The sequence below is a fragment of the Vulpes vulpes genome, chromosome 11 (genome assembly GCF_048418805.1).
Source record: "Vulpes vulpes isolate BD-2025 chromosome 11, VulVul3, whole genome shotgun sequence".
In the NCBI taxonomy this organism is placed as follows: Eukaryota; Metazoa; Chordata; class Mammalia; order Carnivora; family Canidae; genus Vulpes; species Vulpes vulpes.
Genome location: NC_132790.1, coordinates 77667854 through 77685316, shown reverse-complemented (window position 1 = coordinate 77685316; position 17463 = coordinate 77667854). Strand labels below are relative to the sequence as shown.

Sequence of the window (17463 nt, the reverse complement as noted above, 5' to 3'; positions counted from 1 at the left end):
CAAGACTGTGGGACATGCTGAGAAAAAGACTGGGTCCCTCAGACCCAGTCCGGGACACAACTGAATAAACTAGGAAAAAACGTTATTCCTGGACGTCCACCACACACGTTAGCATACCAGTCAGACAAGTCCTACAGTAAAGACAGCTGGAAACACTGGGTTGAACAAAACTAAAGTCTTATTTGAGTACTTTTAGGAAAACACTGCTTTAGAAAAAGTAAAAATTTTATTCTGGAATATTTTCATCTGAAATATACCCTTAAACTTACAATAAAAATGAAGTCAGGATTTTAGAGAATCTGAGAATCTGGTTCTTCTCCACATGCACTGGAGAGTAAAGGGGATATGCTTCACCCATTATTCCAGTCTCTGAATGGAGCAAGGTAAGTGCCTTTGTTTAGCCATATGCCTTTTAGAGCAGACAGCAAGCCACGTGGGGCTTCAGCAGCAACAGTTCCATGTGCTCCCAGCACTGCCTCTTCATCTGTGCTATTCTGACCCGTTTATATACGAGATATATATTTGGAAGGATTCCCCCCACATCCATCACCTCACTTTTTTTTTTTTTTTTGGTGGAGACCATTATAGCCTTTTCAAATGAACGAGATTATACGTAAGATGGATGAGGCACCCTCCTATACTCCTGCACCAGAGAAGAGAGGCAAGTTCCTTCCATCTTAAACTAATATGATTCCTAGGGAAAAGAAGGGATTAATCATGACACTACTCAAGAAAACAGAATTGAGACTGGGTCTTGATAGAAACAGTCACTGATTAAAATTCCAATGAAACACAGAATTACGTATAATTAATTCTGCTAGTTTTGAAAATGTGATTTTATTCTAAGACATGACATAATTGGGAATATGAGCATAACTCAAATTTCATATTTGCTTATGCAAGATTCTATCAGTAAGAAACACTACATGAACACAGAAAACTGCACCCAGCTGAACCAAGATGCATACACAAAACATTGAAAAAAATCAAGAACTACCTTTCTCACAATCAAAGAAAAAATTCTGCTTATATACAAAGACTCTAAACAGAAATCACCGCATCCTGCAGAAGTGGTTCATTTCACTGCCAGAAGTGGATGATCTGGTGGTTTCACAATCATACAACTCCCAAAGCCTTCAGGTACCAGGCAAGGGGATCCCTGGGTGGCTCAGTGGTTTAACGTCTGCCTTTGGCCCAGGGCACAATCCTGGAGTCCCGGGATCAAGTCCCACATCAGGCTCCCGGCATGGAGCCTGCTTCTCCCTCTGCCTGTGTCTCTGCCTCTGCCTCTCTCTCTCTCTCTATCATAAATAAATAAATAAATCTTAAAAAATAATAATAATACTTAAAAAATAGATACCAGGCAAAGCTATGAGTAAAGATGAGGAAGTTGCAAAAAAAAAAAAAAAGAAAAAAAAAGTGAGGTGATGGATGTGTTAACGAACTAGGTGGGGGGAATCCTTCCAAATATATATGCATATCAAATCACCTTGATATATCTTTAAATACCTTATAATTTCCTATGTGAATTTACTCCAATAAAGCTGAAATTTTTTAACATTTGATCAAATTTTCAATTCTGATGAAACACCTATCATGCACACCTTGACGGACTTATATCTTAAAGGTAAAAAACATGCTCCAGGATTTAAGATTTCAAAAGATCTCTTAAGTGTGATTTGGTGCCAAGGTCAAACTGAGGACAGTGAACCCTACCCATTCACATGGCCTCTTACAACTTTCTGTCCAATGTCAAGCCAGCCTCCTTCTACTACTTCACACTAATTCAACAAGCTGCAACCCTTCTAATGCCCACTTCCACAAGAGACTTCAGATCTTTTTCAAGGAAAAACACCACATATATACATATTTTTAACCATATAACATGTACAAAACTTTGCCATCATTTTTATATTTATTTATTGAAGATTTATTCATTTATTTTAGAGAGAGCATGTGCATGCAAGCAATTGAGGGGGGAAGGGGCAGAGGGAGAGGGAGAGAGAGAGAATCTCAAGTAGACTCTCTGCTGAGCACAGAGCCTGCTGCGGGGCTCCATCCCACAACTCTTGAGATCATGACCCAACCTAAATCAAGAGCTGGATGCTTAACCAACTGAGCCACCCAGACATCCCTCTGTTGCCATTTTTTTTTTTTTAAGATTTTATCAATTCATTCATGAGAGACACTCAGAGAGAGAGGCAGAGACACAGGCAGAGGGAGAAGCAGGCTCCATGTGGGGATCCCGATGTGGGACTTGATCCCGAGACCCTGGGATCATGCCCTGAGCCGAAGGCAGTCATTAAACCGCTGAGCCACTCAGGCATCCCTGTTGCCATTTTTATAAAGTTCCTATCTTAACGTTTCACAAAGTTTTGGAGAGCTGTGCCTCTAAACCTTTTTTTCCATGAGCCCCATAGTTTTTACTGCATGGTTTTGTATAGCATGGCAATTTGGGGAATGTGTAGGTCATATTATGAGAGAGCTAACTGAGCCACAAACCAAAAGTATTCTTGAGTTTCCATGAGTCTCAAATTACCTTGGATGCAGCTTCATTGCTCTCCATTTTTTCTCTCAGAGTTTGCCACCAGCTGCTCTCTGCAGGATACTGCCATGGTGTTTTATCAAATTGTTCTAAAAGCTAAAAAAACCCCACACTTTTACTTTTTCAAAATGAACTTAAGTCATATTAACACAACAATCTCTCATTAAAGAAGACAATACTGCTATACTCTCCTGCCATTCATATCACTCATACTGCTTTTCTTCTAAGTGGCTAACAACTGATAGACAATATGGAAAGCTTCTGTTTGGGTTAGTGTGGACTCCCACCTAAAGTTGGAGTTTCCAAAGAACACAGGGGAAATGCTACCTCTCTACATAACACAGGGAGAGCTTTAATGCCCTCCCCAGCCTTTGACACTAGAAGGAAAATCACCCCCACCACAGAATCCTTGTGGGAAGGACAATAACCCCAAATACATAGAGATTCCCAAGATACAGACCAAATGCTCCAGGATGTTTTAATATGTGATTGGGGAGTGCTTCATAATATTATATAATCATGATAACAGTATTGATTTGTATCTAAACTCAAATAATAAATGTGACTCTATTTTATCTCCTGTTATAATGAAATACATAAATTATGTACAAATAATAAGAATCTGGATAACTAAGTATCACTTGAAGAGTAAAAATCTCTTTACTGCCTAAAGAAATACTAAGTTAGATTTTTTTTTCCCCCAGACATTTCTTGGCTGTAAGTTCAGTTCTGTATTCAGAAGCTGTATTATAATTTTTCAGACAGCTGAATCCTACAAATCACTGTTTGCCTACTAAATGCCTTTACGTCTTCAATCGCCTTCTAAAAATGCTTGGCTTACTCACATAAAAATGATTTATATACAAGCAGTTGGGTTTACTGAGTTCCGAAGTTATATTTAAGAATAGCTTTCCAGCATAAATTGTGTTTAAAACAGATATTAATAAATCCATCACCAAGTGAATCAAGGCTGAAACATTTTTAGGTACTGACTATTCCCTAAAGACCAATCCACATAAACTAAAACCTAGACAAAAGCTCTTACCTGTTTAGTGACAGCATTTATGTCTCCTAGCAAACTCACAGCAGGCTTTACATTATTCCCCAATTCTTCTGCACAGATATCAACCTAAAAAAGAGAGCCATATTTATTCTTAAAAATCTTTAAAGGGTCAATGAAGGCTGAATAAATGAGCTGAAGATCTGATAGTCAGTATTTTTTTTTTTTTTTTTTTAAGTAGGCTCCACACCCAGAATGGAGACCAACTTGGGGCTTGGATTCATCATTGTGAAATGTGAGATCAAGACCTGAGCTAATATTAAGAGTTGGACGCCCAACCAGCTGAGACACCCAGGCACCCCAAGAAATTTCTTAATAAAAGTAAAAATCCATAGAACTCTGAGTAATCACAACTAGGACAGAAACCTTGTCATTTTCCCTCATTTTAATATCTACTCTGTAGATTTGGGTACTGTTCTATTATGCACACAGGAATGCATTTGACTTGATCAATTATAGTTCTGAACCTAATTAATAATAAGGTTCTATTTAATTACACTGGGATTCCTACTTAGAGCAGTTCTCAAATGTGAGCTATCAAAATCACCTAGTAGCCTTGTCAAACCACAGATTGCAAGAATCCAACTCAGAGTTTCTGATCTCAGAAGACCTAAAGTGAAAACCAAAAATGTGCTTTTCTAACAGATTTTCTAGGTGGTGCTATGCTGCTGGTCCAGGGACCACATTTTGAGAACTAGTCCTAAGGTATATCATGATTACTTCCCTTTTACCCAGAAGTCCCATTTCTGAATGAAAAGTGAAGATAGCTGTGCAAGGAGCTGTAAATTAGCCCAAAGGGGATGCACTCTATTCTGTACTCAAGAGGGATAATCAAGAGGTGGCAGCCATCTTCCAAGTAAACTCAGGTCTTGCTTATTTGCAGTGTTAGTTCTCCATAGCCCTAGGGGAAAAGAGACTGCTAGAAGCTGACTCTATGAAAAGAAAAAGGTAGGGAAGCCTGGGTGGCTCAGCAGTTGAGTGCCTGCCTTTGGCTCAGGGCATGATCCTGGAGTCCTGGGATGGAGTCCCACATTGGGCTCCCTGCATGGAGCCTGCTTCTCTTTCTGCTTATGTCTCTGTCTCTGTCTCTCATGAATAAATAAATAAAATCTTTTAAAAAATTAAAAAAAAAAAGAAGTAAAAGGTAAAACAGGGAGAAGACAGGAACCGTAGCTGGGTCACCAAACACAATCTCTGTAGGGCAAACAGGTTGATGCTGCATCATATAAGCAGTACCTCCCACACCAGCAAGGAGACCTGCTTAGAAAGAGAATCATAATGATACAAGAACCATCAAAGGGAGGCCAAAGCATATTCTACTCTGTTTAGTGAGGTAAAAGCAGCACTTAGAGATTTCTAACCAAAGGGTATTTGAAAAATTTGGCATCTAAAAGGACAATTCAATCCCTAACAATGTTGAATGTTTTGTTCTAGTCTACCATTCTACTTAAACCCCTTTGTCTACCTTTAAATATACTTGAACTATGAAGAAGAGGCAAATTATGGTCTTCAAACTATTTAAAACTTGGTTTTGAAAGATTTTCTGGTTAGAAGGAAAGTGGCATATTATGCTTCATAGGCGTGAAAAGGCGGCTTACTTTGGTACCTGTAATTATGTTAGGCAATTTATAAAAACCTACAAAAGCCAAGAAGAGAGCAGAGCTGATAATAGCTGAGAAGAACAATAAATTACAGATAGCTCTGATTTTAAACCTCTCTACTCTGAGTACCTGAATAAACTTCACATCTGGTTGATATCTTGGAGGCAGTCCAAAATGCAAAATCCAATTTAATCTGGCACCAAATAGCACAATTACATCAGCAAATTGCAAAGCCCTATTAAAAAGAAAAATCTGTTATAATACAAAAAGTAGATCTACAGTTATTTGAATTATTCTAAAATTAATTTCTGAAGTATTTAGAAAAGTTTAACCCGGAGCTTATCTTATTTCAGTCTTCAGAATCTTCTAAGATAAATTTGATCTTTCAAACCAAAATAATTTTTGAAGCTATTCTATTTAAATAGTAATCTAAATGATGAAATAAGTAGAAAAATATAACACTACACCTATTTCATTATTACTTATCATTAGAAGAATTAATACAAGTCTACTGTAGATAATCTAAAAAAAACAGAAAAAGTATAAAGAAACAAAACTTCACCCAATAATACTATCAACTTAAAAGCTATTATTCACAGACTGACATATTTTCATCTAGTGTTCTTTCTTTTTTTTTTTTTTTTTTTAAAGATTTTTATTTATTTATTCATGATAGTCACACACACAGAGAGAGAGAGAGAGGCAGAGACAGGCAGAGGGAGAAGCAGGCTCCATGCACCGGGAGCCTGACGTGGGATTCGATCCCGGGTCTCCAGGATCGCGCCCCGGGCCAAAGGCAGGCGCCAAACCGCTGCGCCACCCAGGGATCCCTCTAGTGTTCTTTCTATGCAAGTATATTTTTATATTGTTGAGCTTGTTTGCTATAATACTGTCTCATACACTTTTGCTTACTACAAACATTTTCCTTTATCATTACATTGCTCTTAAAATTTTTTTTTTTTTTTGGTAATCTCTAAACCTAACATGGGGCTCAAATGCACAACCTTGAATTCAAGAGTCACATGCTCTTCCAACTGAGCCAGTCAAGCATCCTTATATACAATTTTGAAAGGCTACATATTTTGCAGAACACATATATCAAATTTATTTTAATTTGTTATCAATAGTACTGGGTTGCACATCTTTTCGCTTAAATCTTAGTACATATTTCATATTGATTCCTAGAAGCAGGTTTTTTTTCTTTTTAAGATTTTATTTATTTGAGAGGATAGTGAGAGAGTGGAGCAGAAGTGAGGAGCAGATAGAGAAGCAGGCTTGCCACCGAACAGGGAACCTGATGCAGGGCTTGATCCCAGCATCCTGGGATCATGATCTGAGCTGAAGGCAGACACTTAACCAACTGAGCCACCCGGGTACCCCTAGAAGCAGATATTTTTTTTTTATTTAAATTTTTTTATTATTTTTATTTATTTATGATAGTCACAGAGAGAGAGAGAGAGGCAGAGACACAGGCGGAGGGAGAAACAGGCTCCATGCACCGGGAGCCTGATGTGGGATTCGATCCCGGGTCTCCAGGATCACGCCCTGGGCCAAAGGCAGGCGTCAAACCGCTGCGCCACCCAGGGATCCCTGTAAGACAAATGATTCATATTCCCAAATTGCATTCAAAAATCTTTATCCAATTTATTGCTAATAGTTTTATTTCTATTTAATATCTTTGTCACTATAACTAATTTTTAAAAATAACTTTTATTTTGATATCCACATTGATATTAAAATAGACATTTTTGCTTTGTTTACTTCACACATCTTTGCTTGTTTTATGCTGTATCATTTGTTTCATATGTTGTTCTAATATATAACTGTCATTATTACTGATTCAATCAATACTGTCTGCCTTTCTACAAAAAAATTTATTATCACAATTGCTGTGTTCTTTTTTTTACTTCTCATTTTTCTGCTTCTTGTATATTTCCCTTTTATGTTTTTTCTCTTTTTAAGATTTTATTTATTTGAAAGAAATAGAGTAGAGCAGGAGGGAGGAATACATGCAATTGGAAGAATAGATTTCCTCACTGATACATGAAATTATTGATTATTTACAGCCATTTGCAATCTTTTTTACACTATTAATATTACCTTCTTAAATTTTGGCTGGAACGAAGATAAACTTCAGCTCGAGCCAACTTCAAATAAATACACACACAGACTAAAACCTTAACAGTGTAAGAATCTGGTTACTGTCCAATGTATTATCAATACGAAAAACAAGTAAAGGTATAATCTATACTTTTATAGACTGAGATATAACCTATTTAAGATAACATCAAAAGAGCAAAAAAATTACATTTTAAAAACCCTCAAAATTAATTTTAGTGTGTGCATAAGAATATGAAAAACACCAAATGCACAGCCATGGGGAATTGTGGAAAGGGAGGGAGGGAATGAGATCAGGGAAGCTATTCAAAGGACTTTATAGGACTTTATGAATCCGTAAGTCTTCAGAATCAGACTTCAGACTTTTTGTTTCCTAAAAAAGAAAAAACCTAGAAACTAAAGCAATGACATTACTATTTAATTACCTAATATTACATATTACTTTATATATTATATTTGATAAAGTTGTGTGGGGGTTACATAAGTGTTCATTAAATGATCTCTCTTGTTTATTTAGAATATTTCATAATAAAGAAATTAAAAGAAAAAATGTATAGTTTATCAAAGCATTTAACAATCTAAAAAGAGGAGACCTCTTGTGTCAGCCGAGGCTGGGTAAGCCCACTACAGCCTAGCTGATTACAATGGAAAACTGAACAAAATATAAAAAGCACCTGCCTGAGGATTCTGAAAAGTACCCAATAGTAGGTGAACTGAGAGAAGAGTCAAAGAAGTGACTCAGGAAGTGAGTTTCTAAGCTTTATTTCCCCTCTTTTATTTTCTGGCTTTGACTCAGGCTAGCACTGGTTGTAGAACTGGAGGGCAACAAAGACTGGGGAGAAACCTTGTCTTTTTTGGCCAGGTGATCAGAAAAAAGAGCCCCTGAAAGCTAGGGAGGAGCATAGGAAGGGGGGAAGTACAGGCTTATTCTTCTTTTCTGTCCTGCTCTCCCAGCCATGCTCTGAGAGCAGCCTTGCCACACAGCTGCATCGTAGTAGCTCCCAAGCAACTAAAATTCTACAAGAGACTTCATTTTTCAGGCAAGAAGAACCAGAAGAGGGGTCCCTGGGGTCTGTGAAGAGTATGAGGACAATCTCTCTTTCTTTTTATCTTTCTGTCTGTCTGTTACTTTGCTCCAAAGGCAGTTCCATTTGTGTAGTACTCTAAGGTAGCAGTAAGGGGTCCTGGAAAGGGCAGGGGGTTGTCCTAGAGAGAAGAGAAAAGAATTCCCTAGTTCTGGGTATGAACTGGCATGTCTGGGGGCTTACACTTGGACTAACTCAAAGGAACATAGCAAAGGCTTTGAAAATGAACTGATCCTGGAGCCACTGCCCTGGTAAGACAGACCTTGCAGTGTGAACTTGACTAGGTTTGCTTGTTAAAACAAACAAACAAAGCCAACGTTCTACAGAGTATGTAAATGTAACCTATAATCTCGCAACATAATATTTAAAATCTGGGATATATTCCAAAAATACTCCATATATAAAAGAACCAGAAAAATGTGATTAATTCTCAAAAGAAATTAATAGACTTGCATTCTGTGATGACTTAGATGCTGAAATTAGTCAACAAAGACTTTAAAGTAGCTACTACAATATGCTCCATAAAGTAAACAAAAACACTTCAAATAAATGGGAAGAGAGAAGTTCTCAACAGAGAACTATAAAATATGAGACAAAAGTATTGAAAAGAACTCAACAGACCACATAGCATAATGTTGAGAGATGTCAAATCACTGTTATACACCTGAAACTAATGCAACATTGCATGTCAACTATACTTCAATTAAAAGATAAATTAAAAATTTATTTAAAAAGAAAAAGAACATGTTAAGAAATTTCTAACAAGGGTACCTAAGTGGTTCAGTCAGTTAGGCAGCCAATGCTTGATTTAGGCTTAGGTAATTATTTCAGGATCATGGGATTGAGCCCTGTGTCAGGCTCTGCACTGGGTATGGAGCCTGCTTAAGATTCTCTCTCTCCCTCTTGCTCCTCCCCCCCACCCCCATCAACTCCCACTCTCTCTCTAAAATAAATAAATAAATCTTTAAAAAAAAAAAAAGAAAATTCTAATAAACTACTTAAAAGATTAAAAAAATAATTGAACAGATAAATCTTCAGAGACCTATGGACAATGTCAAAATGCCTACAACTTATATTATTCCAGGAAAGGAGGAGAATGGTGTAGAAAAAAATATTGGAAGAAATAATGGCCAAAAACTTTATAAATTTGGTGAAAGACATTAATTTACAGATTGAAGATCAGAGAACAGGATAAACTAAAAGAAAACCATGCCCAGACACATAATCAAATTGCTGAGAACCAAAAATAAAGAAAAATCCTGAAAGCAGCAACAGAAGAACATATTACATAAAAGAGAACAATTCAAATGACTACAGATTTCTCATCCCAAAACCACGAGGGTCAGAAGGTAGTGGACAACATATTTAAAGTGCTGAGAAGTCTAAAAAGAAACAGGTATGCTTAAAATTACATTTCAGAACTTGTGTTAGATTCATTAAAGTCACAAAATAATTTAAATTAGCCTAAGATCTGCCAAGCCATAGTACTAAAACTCTAGAAAGCCACGCACCTGGATCTGGCAGCAGATACACAGTTTGGATGGTTATCAGGGACAACACCCTTACCCATGGGGGTGGGCAAAAATGGCAATTTACATTGCCCCACCAATTTCCTGATAGCCTCCTCTGCGCGGGAATAAGCAGCACCTACCAGAAACACAAATGTATTAGATAAGTCAGTTATGCTCCAGGCACTGTGATTCTTAAAATAGCTCACATGAGTTTGCTTTTAGAACTCCTCAAATAATCTGTTTATACAGGGCTTACACTGAAACAAACTGTGACTATGGTTTTTACCTTTGGTATTTTAAAATGTTTAAGAAAGCAACTAATTTCCTCCCCAATAATATTCTCAATTATTCTGAAGGACATCTACTCCAAAACAAAAGTTGCATCTCTTATCTCTTGATGCTCTCAACAGTCTATTCTATGGTTCCTACCGAATTACTATTCACAATTCCCTAAATACAGATTCTTTACCAACAGGCCCAGGTAGGCAAGGCAGCACTTTGACAGAGAAAGGCTCTCTCTAACTTCACAGGTTGCTCCTTACCATCAGCTAACCTGGACTGCTCAGTCTCCTACACTAGACATGGAGATTCTAACAAGAGATGTAAGTTTCTAAAGCTCCACAGATCTTTTCAAAGGCTCTACAATTGTAGGACTGCAACAGGGCTAACCTAAGCAGGTCACATATCATTTGTTCTTATGTATGCTTGCGTGCCTGCAGAACAATCACAGGCCCTAAGCCTTCGAGGACACTGAAAACTATCTGAATACAGGAATGATATCATTTCTAATGTCATTAAGGCCATTATAATTCTTTTTAGCTATCTAATTCTATATTCTTTTTCAACACTCATAGAATACTACTCCATATTTGAAACTTGTAATTCTCTGCTGAATCCCAGTAAATAGTATAGTGTACACTCAGATTCAATATAATGCTCTCCCAATATTAATACCTTAAAATATTTTCTCATATATGTCAGATTTTTTTCCACCCAGAAAGTTTCCTTGTATTCTCTTTTTTGCCTCAATATCTTTGTCCACCCAGTCCTCTCTTCCTGGACTTGTCTACTCAGTGAGCTATCATCCATCTTTTCAAGGTGTAGCAATGTCATCTCTTCCAGAGTCTTTCCATACCACCTACACAAGCAAATTGTTCCTGCTTCCCTTGAGAATCCACCTCACCCTCTCTATACACACCACTTAAAGGTCCACTGTATTTATCTGTTACCAATCTATCTTTAGAAGGGACCACTATTTCTCTGTATATCTTACAAATGTTTTCTAGAATACCTGCCTTATCATAAGCACTGATCAAATGTTGGTTCAAATAAGAATGAAAACTAAAACTAGCATCTACTAAGTTCTTTCTACCTAACTTACTATTTAATTTTAACAATCCTGTTGACATAGTTAATATTTCTGTTTTATAATGAGGTAACTGAGACTCAAAGCAGTTGTTTGCCAGGACCACAGAGCTAATGCATCATATAGCTGCCTTCGACTCAGCTCTGACTTTGATTTTTTTCTGTTGTCCACCATTTTCACTAAAATTATTTTTAGTTTCTATGTAATTAGTTCCTCAGTAGTTGATAACTGACTAGCATGGTCACAGGTAACTTACAGCCCTCTCAGTTCTAGAATATATAATGGATACCAAAATAAATTGCTGACAGGAGTATAAATCGGTACAATACCTTGAGAGAAGGCAATTTGATGATATGTACCAAAAACCAAAAATGAATTACCTTTTTAACTTAATTTTCTTTCTGAGAATCTATCTTAAATCCTAAATATGGAAAAAGCATTGAGGACACACATGTTTGTCAGTTATACTAAACAAATATCTGTCAATGAAATGTTAGTATATACATGAATAGACATTAAAATTTTATTTAGGAAAAAATTAAAGACTATGAAGAAATGTTGTTACAATATTAAATGAAATAAATAGAATATAAATAAAATAGTCTATATGGTGTGATCACAGTGTATGAAATATATATGCAGAAATGAAAAGTATTATATGCTAAAAATAGTTGTCCTTTTATTTGAGAGTGAGAATGTGAGGGAGGGGGAGGGGCAGATGGAGAGGAAGAGGGAAAGAATTTTAAGCAGGCTCCACTCCACACTCCCAGGTGGAGGGTTTGATCTCATGACCTGAACCTAAATGAAGAGTCAGATGTTTAACTGACCGAGCCACCCAAGTGCCCCCAAAATAGTTGTCTTTGGATGAAGGCATTTCTTCCTTCTTATCTTCTGGATTTTCCAACATTTTTTATAATGATCAAATATCATTTTTATAACGGAAAAAAAACACATTTTACACATAAGGCTGGAGAAATAGAATGGGTGATATTCCCTTAAAAGGGCAAGATCTCTGGGCATTCTAGAAAAATTCTATGGTTTCAAAATTAATATAGTATGCTAAATGAAAAGAACTCATACTCCAATTTCAAATATTAGATATATTAATAAATAATGAAGACAATTTCTAAACAGAATCCACATTCTTTCAACAGCTTAGCGAGATTTAGAGTTCCATTCAAGGCTACCTTTCCCGATGATAAGGAGGGGCCGTTTGGCATTCCGAAGCACAGATGCTGCCATATATACAGCAGAAGTTTCTGCCATACTAACAGGGGGTGGCAAGCAGCACTCCATGTACCTAGAAATAAAGAGTTCTGTTAATTAAAAGAACCAAGTTTTAAACTTTTTATTACAAAAAGACCAGATCTACGATAAGGTAGAAAAAAACAGTACAATAAACTCTACACACCCACCATGTAGATTGAACTAATATCATTTTACCACATTTGCTTTACAACACACACAAATACACATGCCAATTTGTTTCCTGAACCGTTTTAAAGTGAATTATAGGCAATTATAAGCTTTTCCACGCAGCTCTAAAAGATAAAACCTTTCTCCTATATAACCATAATGTCCTTATCACATCTAGTAAATTAAAAGTTACTCCATAATACCATCTAAAAGCCAACCAAATGAGTAATTCATTGACAGGATATTTGAGTTAATGGCTTTACATTGTAGTAATAATTGTTGTAAGAATAGTAAAAAACACACTCAGAGCCAGTGTTTAATATTATGCACCATTTAATTTCATTTAATTTTCAAAGCAGGGATGCCTGGGTGGCTCAGAGGTTGAGCGTATGCCTTCAGCTCAGAGCGGGGCGTGTCCCAGGGTTCCAGGATCAAGTCCCACATCAGGCTCCCTCTCGGGAGCCTATTTCTCCCTCTGCCTGTCTCTGCCTCTCTCTCTGGGTCTCTCATAAATAAAAACTAAAGAAAGAAATAAAAAGCTACTTAAAATTTTGTTTTCAAAGCAATGAGGTCAGGCACTACCATTATCTCCATTTTATTATTGTGAAGGAAAACTCAGAAAGTAACTTGCCCAGGGTCCCCAGGTGGTATGTGGCAGAGACTAGACTGACCTTCTGTTTCTAAAGTCTATGCCTTTAACCATCTCACCACATTTCCACTCACTGAGAGAATCAGTATTTTAGTAATACAAAATGCATTAGGAAAAATTTAAAACTGTCATAGGTAAGTATTTCTGGACACCAAGACCTTGGTGTTTTCATGTAAGTAGTAAACATCATACACTACACAAAATTTGAGCATATAAAACACACACAAAAACAGACATTCAATTTTTACAAAAATTTTAAAGAAGGCTAACAGAGTTAACTTATCAGAGACTCCCTGCCCTTAGTAATATTTTATCATGTTCAGGTATTATACATGGTAGATATCCTTTTTGTCTGAGTCTTACAATGAGAAACAACTTTTTGGTATACTGAATATACAGAAATGCACGTTTTCTCTCTGTAGTCATTAGAGAACCGCTTAGTCCACAACAGCAGGAATATACTAAATGGTACCCACAGTGATTCATTAACCTTAGTATCCATCCTATCAGAGGTGACTTGGATACCAGTGAAAAATGTTTCTTATACTTTTTATTCACTCAGTGTTTATTTAAGGAAGAGAACGTGGAAAATCATAGTAACACCTGGGTTGGAATATTTTTAAATCACAGAGACAAACTAAAATTTTTTTATGCTGAATGCTAAATAACTTTCAACAGTCACCTCACCTCATCTCTTGGTTTATACTATGAAGACTCCAAGTAACTCCTACTACATTAATGGGGATGTATTATTTATGGTCACTGGAAGAATACTTTCAAATGAGTGTTTGGGAGGGGCACCTGGTTGGCTCAGTGGTTGAACATCTGCCTTTGGCTCAGGGCATGATCCTGGGGTCCTGAGATCAAGTCCTGCATTGGGCTCCCTGCAGGGAGCCTGCTTCTCCTTCTGCCTATGTCTCTGCCTCTGTATGCCTCTCATGAAAAAATAAATAAATCTTTAAACACAAAACAAAACAAAACCAATGAGTGTTCAGGAAGTTCCATGTATTTGACTTAATAATTAACCCCCCAAATAATTACTAAATAACATCACTGTAATCAACAGAATTAAACCCTTTGGCCAGGATTTAGTATAATTATTAAAGGGTCAAAAGTTAAGACAAATTAACTTATAAACTGTTACGTTTGTTAAAAGGCAAACATTGTAATAACACAATTAAGAAAGAACTGTAGTTTAACTTTTTATTATTTTATTTATTTATTAGATTTTTAAAAAATTTTATTTATTTATTCATGAGAGACATACAGAGAGAGAGGCAGAGGGAGAAGCAGGCTCCCTGCAAGGAGCCCGATGCAGGATTCAATCCCAGATCTCCAGGATCACGCCCTGAGCTGAAGGCAGACGCTCAACTGCTGAGCCACCCAGACATCCCTATTTATTAGATTTTTATTTATTCATTTGATAGAGAGAGACACACACACAGAGCACAAGTAGTGGGTGAGGGAGGGAAAGGCAGAAGGAGATGGACAAGTAGGCTCCCCACTGAGCTGGTAGCCTGATGTGGGGCTCCATCCCGGGACTTTAGGATCATGACCTGAGCTGAAGGCAGATGCTTAACCGACTGAGTCACCTAGGTGCTCCTCCAATAAAACTATTACTTACTTTATAGAATTCACATTCACTTGGAAGTTCACAAAATCTGCAGGTATGTCAACATAACAAGGACCTGGACGGCCATAAATACTGCTTCTCACTGCCTAAATTTTTACAAATAGAAGAAAATATTTTAAAATTCTCAATCTTTATCACATAATCCACTTAAAGATAATTAAAAATTGTGAAAGGAATGCTATTTTAATTGCTTCTGGACGTCCCTAGTTGGAGAAATAAACAATTTTAACTAAAATTGAAATGCCCGCTATCGATTGTATATATTTTAATTGTATATATTTTAAAAGATATTTTTGCTTTAAATGAAAGAGATAAGAGAGAAAATATTCACCTAGGCTTTTAAACTTCATGTTATATTACATTCAGTCTTAGAAATTATCCACCAGGCTCTGCCTGCCACCTGTTTACTCTGTAACTTGTACCTCTACTTTACTTCCTAGTCCTAATGACCTAGATAAGTTTTCAGAAGCTGTGATGTTACAACATGTATCAAATGGTTTTAAAACAGCTCAAATGTAAAAAACAAAACAAAACAAAACAAAAAACAGCTCAAATGTAACTCCACATACAAATGTTGGTTAGCTAAAATTAATTTACAATATGCTCTTTAGTCAATTAAGACATAGTTTTATGTGCATTAGCACTAATTTTCAAAATTAATCTTTTGCAAAAGCGTAAGAAAAAGGTTACCCAGGATTTCATATTTTATCTTTCTTTTTACTTTTCTGCAGCTAAAAAAAAATAATATTAATAACTGAAGGAGTAACTTTTTTCAAAAATTATCTGCTTCTATAATTGATAGTAAACATTAAAATATAAATAGTTCTTTAATACTATCATTTTTGACTGACTGAATATATACCAAATTGTTGCTCATTCTATGGAGAATAAAAATAACACAGGTATGAGCAACTGAGAAAAATCAGTTCACTTGGAGAACTGGTAATTAAATACTTTACCTTTTCGATAATAGAAGGAATAGTTTCTATGCTGCTCGGCCGGGCAGAGAACTTGCAATATAATCTACAAGCTTCAACCTATATACAGAAAGAAAATCACATAAAGTACGGTTTACAGATCATATTAACTTTTCTGATGGAAGACAAAATGTTAAGTCTTTACTTTCTATTATGCGTAGAGAAAAGACAGAGAAAACACATGACCTCCTGAAGTTTTTCTTAAAAGCCTAGGCAAAGCACAATCAAATTTCTGCCTCACTATGATTCAGGAGGTAAATCAAAATAAGACACTATTTTCATTTCTCAGACTGGAGAAATGAAAGACTTTGATAATACTCAGCATTTACCACCACATAGGAAAGCAGGCACTCTCCTAAGCTGCTGGTGAGAGTATAAATGGGAAGGGAAGGTGATAATGTCCACCAAAAATTAAAATGAGCATATCCCTGGACCCAGAAATTCCATAGCCAGGAATACAAAACCTTATCTGCTTTATCTTGTTACAATTATAATCTATCCTTACATTTCTGATGGCTTTCCTATATTTTACTGCTATGCTGTTTGGGAGGTGTCAATTCAGCAGTACTAATTTTTTACTGTTTAATGTACTCTGAAGCAGTATGTTGAAATAGTCTCTCTTGACAGCTTTTGGTATGAAATCTGTGGAACAGTTGCTATAGTCTTAATCCCAAAGTGTGATAGAATTAAGATTTTCAATCTGGGGCGCCCAGGTGGCTCAGTCAGTTAAACATCTGCCTTCAGTTCAGGTTATGATCCCAGGGTCCTGGGATCAAGCACGGCATCGGGCTCCCTGCTCAGTGAGGAGTCTGCTTCTCCCTCTGCCCTCTGCTCCTCCCCTTACTTGTGCGCTCTCTCTCTCTCTCTCTCTCATATTCTCTCTTTCATGCTCTCTCTCAATTTATTTTTATTTATTTATTTATTTTATTTATGATAGAGAGAGAGAGAGAGAGAGGGGCAGAGACACAGGCAGAGGGAGAAGCAGGCTCCATGCCAGGAGCCCGACGCGGAACTCGATCCCAGGACTCCAGGATGGCGCCCTGGGCCAAAGGCAGGCACGAAACCGATGAGCCACCCAGGGATCCCCTCAATTAAAAAAAAAAAATCTTAAAAAAAAAAAGAAAGATTTTCAGTCTGTTCCTGGTCGTGTCATTTAAAATGTTTCCACAAAAAACAGACACTTGGATTTTAAATCAAATCAGTGCTTTTCTCTTCACATTTTTAATTTCATCTAATAAACTATTATTTTCCCTTTCAGGAAAAAAAATAGTTGCAGTGGACATTATCCTTTACTTTGTTTTCATCTATAAAGTTTCTGTAGTAAGTTTAAATTTCCTTTTAAATAATGGTTGTTATTCTTTACCATTAACTAAGTAAACTTCAATTCCCTTTCAAAAGGATAAAAATATAACTTGCATAAACTTACACCAAGATCTAGTACTTTACAATAATTTAAATCATATAAAAAATTGTTTATCTTGAGGTTCTCACAATGACTTCTG

General features: G+C 36.5%; 1 protein-coding gene across 4 annotated transcripts in view; it reads right to left on the bottom strand.

The window, feature by feature from the left end:
* HACL1 (2-hydroxyacyl-CoA lyase 1) overlaps positions 1–17463 on the bottom strand; it is a 41416-nt gene that overhangs the window by 14007 nt on the left and 9946 nt on the right. For all 4 annotated transcript variants that reach the window (XR_003236170.2, XM_026006458.2, XM_072726812.1 and 1 more), the window contains exons 6-12: positions 15944–16021; positions 14976–15070; positions 12474–12586; positions 9921–10056; positions 5336–5441; positions 3591–3674; positions 2540–2641 (exon numbers count right to left, since the gene is read on the bottom strand). Coding sequence is in view for 3 of the 4 variants with exons in the window: in XM_026006458.2 (XP_025862243.1) it covers positions 2540–2641; positions 3591–3674; positions 5336–5441; positions 9921–10056; positions 12474–12586; positions 14976–15070; positions 15944–16021 (714 nt within the window). In the remaining variant the exon portion in view is untranslated. The remainder of the gene's footprint in view (positions 1–2539; positions 2642–3590; positions 3675–5335; positions 5442–9920; positions 10057–12473; positions 12587–14975; positions 15071–15943; positions 16022–17463) is intronic.